Source organism: Sinocyclocheilus rhinocerous, unplaced genomic scaffold, assembly GCF_001515625.1.
Source record: "Sinocyclocheilus rhinocerous isolate Xijiao unplaced genomic scaffold, SAMN03320098_v1.1 scaffold1300, whole genome shotgun sequence".
NCBI classification, from domain to species: domain Eukaryota; kingdom Metazoa; phylum Chordata; class Actinopteri; order Cypriniformes; family Cyprinidae; genus Sinocyclocheilus; species Sinocyclocheilus rhinocerous.
Window position 1 is genome coordinate 550656 of NW_015666578.1, and position 6987 is coordinate 557642.

General features: G+C 34.9%; 2 protein-coding genes across 2 annotated transcripts in view; both read left to right on the forward strand.

Moving 5' to 3' along the window:
• pdik1l (PDLIM1 interacting kinase 1 like) overlaps positions 1-1966 on the forward strand; it is a 27706-nt gene extending 25740 nt beyond the window's left edge. Inside the window, exon 4 of the transcript XR_001638921.1 lies at positions 1698-1966. The gene's annotated coding sequence lies outside the window, so the exon portion shown is untranslated. The remainder of the gene's footprint in view (positions 1-1697) is intronic.
• A 2184-nt stretch (positions 1967-4150) lies between these two features.
• The window catches only part of LOC107732917 (nuclear inhibitor of protein phosphatase 1-like), an 8397-nt gene continuing 5560 nt past the window's right edge, over positions 4151-6987 (forward strand). The window contains exons 1-4 of the mRNA XM_016544357.1: positions 4151-4206; positions 4898-4958; positions 6492-6645; positions 6739-6956. Coding sequence (XP_016399843.1) covers positions 4157-4206; positions 4898-4958; positions 6492-6645; positions 6739-6956 — 483 coding nt within the window. The 5' untranslated portion in view covers positions 4151-4156. The remainder of the gene's footprint in view (positions 4207-4897; positions 4959-6491; positions 6646-6738; positions 6957-6987) is intronic.

The window sequence follows — 6987 nt, forward strand, 5'->3', positions numbered from 1 at the left end:
TATGGATGGGCGCTTTTTATTTAACTTGTTTTGGACTGAAGCATGCAACACCCGCTGACTGCAATGATAGAGCTTGAAAGATCAAAGACAATTTTTAATATAACTCCGGCTGGATTCGTCTGAAAGAAGAAAGTCATATACACCTAGGATGACTTGAGGGTGAGTCATTTATGGGCTAATTTTCATTTTTGGGTGAACTAACCCTTTAAGAGCTGCTGCTGCTGCTGAACGTGACGCGGATCTGACACGCATCATATTTTCTCATATCTCTTTACCTTTTCTGACCCACCTTAAGTCTTAGAGGCTCTATTAATGAGCTGACGAGTTGAATCGGGTGTGTTAGATGAGGGAGACAGTGCTGCTGCTCCAGGACAGTTTTGAAAACCACTGCATTTCAGAGACATGTTCTTAAATCTGACTCACAAATACTTTAAGGCAGCTTTAATCAACTTTTTGGTAACTTCATGACTTAACTGATGACATCACTACGACATTGCATGTTCGTAGTTTCTTTTGCGCTTTAATATGATATAGTGCTGAATATGATATAGGTCGTTCTGTGTCTAAATAAACGCATATATATGTATACATATATATAAAATATATTGCAAACACATTCAAACTTTAGTGTCCAAATGCTTTTGGATGTTGTGACACTTGCTTTGAACAATCATAACAGAAGTTCAAATGTGTAGATTAATGACTTGAAGTCCAAAGTTTGAAATATTTTCATAGACGCTTCCGTTCAAAAGTTTGGGGTCGGCATGATTTTTTTTTTTTTAATTTCTCTAACATATTGTAAAATGTAATTTATTGCTGTGATCAAAGCTGAATTTTCAGCATCATTACTCCAGTCTTCAGTGTCACATGATCTTCAGAAATCAGTATAATAATAATATGCTGATTTGCTGCTCAAGAAACATTTGTGCTGCTTATGTGGATACTGATTTTTTTTTTTTTTTCAGGACTCTTTGGTTCATAACAACAACTATCATTTGATTTGTATTTAATTTAATAGTCTTTAGTGTCACTTTTGTTCAATTTAATGCATCTTTGCTGAAAAAAAAAAAAAAAGAACTGACCCCACACTTTTAAAAGCTTGTGTAGTTTCATAAAATAATTGAATATATCATGATTAGAGAAAACCGGGAAGGTATTTTACACACAGGTCAGTTTAAGATGAGTATCTGATATGGGTCACATTTTTAAAAAGTTAAAATCTGACCCATAAAATTTGAGTATGGGTGCTTTGTATTGCGGTGTGAACGGAGTTAAAACGAACAACCCAAATGTGTTTTATAGACGTACCTACTTTAACTTGACTTGAGTTTCCCTTCCTGACTAATAAAAAATGACCCAAAACAATTGTTTCTCTCAGCAAGTATCTTTGCTCTCCTGTACATACTGTACATGACAGTCTTCGCCTGAAATGCACAGACTTCCTGATGGTTTTATGTGCTGTTTGGATGATTGCTGAGTTTGTGTTGTGGGCTGTTGTTGTAAGTAGCGTGCTGACATGATTACATGCCCCTCTGTGTGTTTCTGTGCTGTTTCAGTGTGTCTACTCTTGATGATCTGTTATACTGATGTGAAGGGTGAAGGTCTTATGTGTGTTACAACTGGGAGAACGACTGTATTTAAATTTTGTAACAAATAAAATCTGGTTTCAAAGCAGCACTACGAAATATTTCCCACAGTGCCGTGCTCACAGATTCCCGCCCAAGCGTCCGACAGCCTGACCTGATTTACGATCAACTACTGGAGCTTGGTGGTGATGCACTGTGACATGAAAAGTGCTTTTATTTCACTTTTATTTCTTTCTCTCTTTTTTTTTTTTCCACAGACACTTTGTGTTCTTGTAAAGTATTTTAAGATAAACAGAATTTCATGAGAAGGGATCTTCTAAGTGAATGTGTAATTTATTGTTGGGGTTGACTTCATTAATAAACCTTTTACTTGAATCATGTTTTATTGAAGTGTTTATTTATTGAGAAATGCAGAGCAAGTCTCTGTGTTGTTGTCCAAGATTATGTTTTAATGAGCCATCTACAAAGTGTTTATTAAGTGGAAGGTTGTCCATTAGCTTTATGCCATTGCATACTTAAAGAAATGTATAGTTCCTTTATTCCTTTATAGAGCCGTAAATACAGTAAAGACACTGTGGTGTGCATTATGCTCCAACAACTGAAATTTTTTTACCACTGGAGTCTTTAAAATACATTATCACAGATAAAAGAAAGCATTTCTTCATTTTTTCTTCTTATATTGTATATATTGTTGATATTATTTCCAGTGTTGGGGGTAACGCATTTTAAGTAACACGAGTTACGTAATCAGATTACTTTTTTCAAGTAACTAGTAATGTAACGCATTACTTTTTTAATTTACAAGAGAATATCTGAGTTACTTTTTCAAATAAGTTTTTTTCTATTTATTGATTGACAGCTCTCCTGTCCCCATGTTGAGAGAAATCAGAAGATGTTACTGTAGTTACAAAATAAAGATGATATTTTCTTGGCAATAGATGCTATTTACACTAAGTGAAAATAGTATATTTTTTAGTGATATGCTATTAGTATTTACACTAAGTGCAAATAGATATAGATAGTTAAAATAGCAGGATATTCTGCTAATTACTTATTGCAAATAGTGTCAATTATCTGCACCTCAGCATTGTAATACATTATAAAACAGTGTGCAATAATAACTTATTGAGTGTAAATTTTAATTTTAATTCATTCAATTAAATGGATGCCACCTTATTGGGACAAAAGCCCTCCCTACACCTAACCCTACCCCATAATTTATTTTAAACTTTTCGATTATTTCCTTCATTTTTATTAAAAATAAATGCTTTTCTGATGTGATTTGAAATTTGAAAAGGGAGAAAAAAGTTCGCCAAAAGGCAGATTCGAACCCGGGTCGATTGCGTCAAAAGAAGTATAACACACACTTAATGACCGTCTTTTGTAATGTTGACTATCCCAATCACACATTGGTTTGCACTTAGTCTAAACCGACACTCCGATTTTTTTTTTTATTCCCAACAGTTAAACAGTTGCCAACAGAAAAAAACGGGGTGCTGCAGCACCCTCAGCACCCCCACTTCCCGCGCCTATGCCCTCATGTTGTTCCAAACCTGTATGACTTTAATCTGCAAAACACAAAGATATTTTGAAGAACATTTCAGCTGTTTGTGTCCTTTTAATTTTACATTTGTAAAATTTGCCAGTTGGTAACTCTGTGGGGGGAAAAAAAACCATCTTAAACGTTTTTATTTTTTATATATTCTCTGTTCATGTCTTCTGAGCACATGCAATAACATTATATATCTCAATGAAGAAAATAATGACAATTTTCATTTTTGGGAGAACGGTTACTTTACAGCTTAGAAATGTTTTATAGAAGGGTAAAGGACCTCAGGGACCCCAAAGAACATTAGATCAGAGGAATGAAAAAGCCAATTATTTATGCATTCAAGAAAGAGTTTGGAAGATCAAAGCAAGATGTAATGTCAGCATCAGTGCAATGGAAAGTCTATTCTACAGAACAGAACAGACTGGCTGCAGATCCAGATGTAAGTTGACCTGTAAGTATTAAAGGGGTCATATGATGCTTTTTTAAAGATCATTATTTTGTGTATTTGGTGTAACAGAATATGTTGACATGCTTTAATGTTCAAAAAACACATTATTTTTCAAATACTGTACATTATTGTAGGTCCTCTATGCCCCACCTCTCTCAAACGCTTCTAAAGAATATCTCTTTGGTTTTGAGACTTTAGTCTTTGCAACTTCAGGGATCTTATCTATGCACAATCAGCTTGTAACACTCCAAAGAGAAAGGAAAACTTGAAATCGCATCATATGACCCCTTTAAGACTGAAATGGCTGTTTTAAGGGTTGTTTAGGGAGTCCAAAGTCTCTTTACTAAAACCTGTTCCAATTTCTCACAGATAATAATACCGTCACAACATATATAAAAGTATGATATTGGTATTATATAGAACAATTTTGTTTTTCAAACAACAAAGGCAGAAAAAGTTGAGTCAGTAACCAGCCCATGAGCTACATCAGGTGTCAAACGAAAGAACTACAAATCCTACAATCCTCAGCGGAATCCGGGGATTACCCAGAGTTCCCTGCGACTGGGCAAAATGGCGGCGAATGCAAGCACAGACACAGCTGTCTTCGACTGCCCGTCATGGTGAGATGTAAAATAAAGTACAATGTTATTGCACTTAAAGAAATAAAAAAAGTCCTGCATGCATGTTTGTTGAGCGGCTTAATAGATTATGAATGCATGCATAAAAACAATGCATTTCACTCCTGAATGAGGCGGGCACATAAACTCAGTGCACAGCAGCAGATCAAACCACTCAGCATGACTGCATTAAGAACTCTCTTTTGACTTTATTATTATTCTCATTTATAGTAATAATGCATTTTGTAATGTGATCCAGCGGTGAATACAGTTTACAGGTCTCATCAAATATACAGACCGTTTTGCTATTATTCCAGTTAAATATTCTCATTTATTGTGATCTATATCAAAATCAGAAATCAGAAAGAGCTTTATTGCCAAGTGTGTTTACACACACACGGAATGGTGTCAGGAGCTTCCAGTACAGACACGCATATAATTTAAGGTAATGAAACACTAATAATAAAGAGAATAGACTATCAATTATGAATAACAATATAGTAATAAAATATAGAGAAAAAGAAAATGCCAATAGACATATACAGCTCTAGTCAATCTTACAAATATATGCACACGTGCATTTGTGCATAGAGTAGCCTATATAGAAATTAAACTAAATATGAAAGGTTTAGGAGACTGGAGAATGACTGAATTTTGTCACATTAATTGTTATTTTAATTTAATTTAATCTCAGGGCAGGGAAACCTCCACCTGGACTCCATCTGGATGTGGTTAAAGGAGACAGATTAATAGAGGTAAGACTGTGTTAAATGAGCAGTAATTGAAATTATCATTATGATCCGTGAACTTTGACCTGGTGCACTTGTTTGCCCTTCATGTGAATATATATTCTGAGACAGTAAGTGTTGGTTCCATTGAGCACAGGCAGACCTAGAGATATTTAATAACTAATTGTAACTGGTATTTTCCTAGGCCTGTATAAGTTATAGAAAGAAATAATGTATTAATAAATAATATGTTTTTTTTAGATTTCAATTCTAATTACATTTTTTAAAAGTTAAAATGGTTATCAGCTCTATTCCATCAGCTAAAAATTCCTCTTTGTGCATGCAATCTTTATAATAAAATTTTGTGGAAAATAAGTCTACTTAAAGGGATAGTTTACCCAAAATTAAAAATAGCTATCATTAATTCACCCTCAATTCAAAAACAGTAAAACTGACTTTTTTTTCTGTGAAACATAAAATAAGATATTTTGAGAAATATCCATACAATGCAAAAATTGTTTTTGTCCATACAATGGGAATCAATGGGCACCAAAACTGTTCTTTAAAGTGTATTTATTTATTGTTCTACAGAAGAAAGTAACTCAGTTGGGTTTGTAATGACTTGAGGACGAATAAATTATGACGATTTAATTTTTGGGTGAACTAACAGCCATCTTTGAAATTAAAACTATCAGTTTTAACACTTACTTGATGATTAATGAAGGTTAATATTGTATGTGTCATATTTAATAATCAGTGTTGGGAAGGTTACTTTGGAAATGTAATAGGTTACAGATTACAAGTTACCCTGTTTAATTGAATAATTGAATACCCTGCAACTATTTCAATTACTTTATTAAAGTAATGTAACTGATTACTTTTTGACTACTTTTCTAAATTTCTAACGAATGTTTTCAACTGTTAAGCATTTAAAGCAGGCAGGGTTAAGCTTACAGTAGTTCACTGATTACTGTCAGACTTTCAGAATCCTTCATCACTTGATTTAAGATTATAATCATTTAATTTTTAATTTAATTAAAGCACAGCCGCCACAAAATCAGACTTTAGCACCACTTTTTACTTAAAGATCGTTTTGAGGTTAAATACAGATTTCAAATCATAAGATATAGTTTAATAGCTATAATACTGTTTTTGAAATCAAATCTTTGTATAGCTTTGACAGGAAACACTGGCATCTAACAGTTAATCGTAAAAAAACAAACAAAAAAAAACATATACATAAACCCGAATAGGAAATAAAACAGTTATCATATAAACGTGTCCTATTCTGCGTCCTAAACTCTTAAAATTTTAGAGCAGTCAATGCAATTTGGGAAAGAAATCAATTAAATCTGTATGTGGGTGTGTGGGTGAAAATATTCAGATGTAACCCCCTTTGTAATATTTAACATTTTCATAAGTAACTATAATTTAATTACATATTTTTTCTCAGTAACTGTAACAGTTACATTTAGTTACAGTTACATTCCGTTACATGTAACTAGTTACTCCCCAACACTGTTAATAACCCATATTACACCCTCGTCTTGTCGCCTGCAGAAGCTGATCATCGATGAGAAGAAGTTCTATCTGTTTGGGAGGAACCCTGAGCACTGTGACTTCACGGTAGACCACCAGTCGTGCTCGCGTGTGCATGCGGCGCTGCTCTACCACAGACACCTCAAGAGAGTGTTCCTCATCGACCTCAACAGCAGTGAGTGCGGCTCCACAGAGCTCTTCAACAAATCACATCCAACAGACTCTGAATGGTTTTGCTCTCATCTCATCTTGATTTCTCCTTGTTTAGCCCATGGCACATTTCTGGGCAGAATTCACCTCGAGCCCCACAAACCTCAGCAGGTGCCGATCGACTCGACCATGTCGTTCGGACCGTCCACACGCGAGTACACGCTGAGAGAGAAACCACAGACGCAGAGCAGCTCCAGCACAGGAGACAGCAAAGGAGTGGAGGACGAGGAACTGAAGGGGCTGCTGGGATTGCCAGAGGAAGAGACCGAGCTCGAGGTGTGTGTGTGTGTGTGTGTGTGTGTGTGTG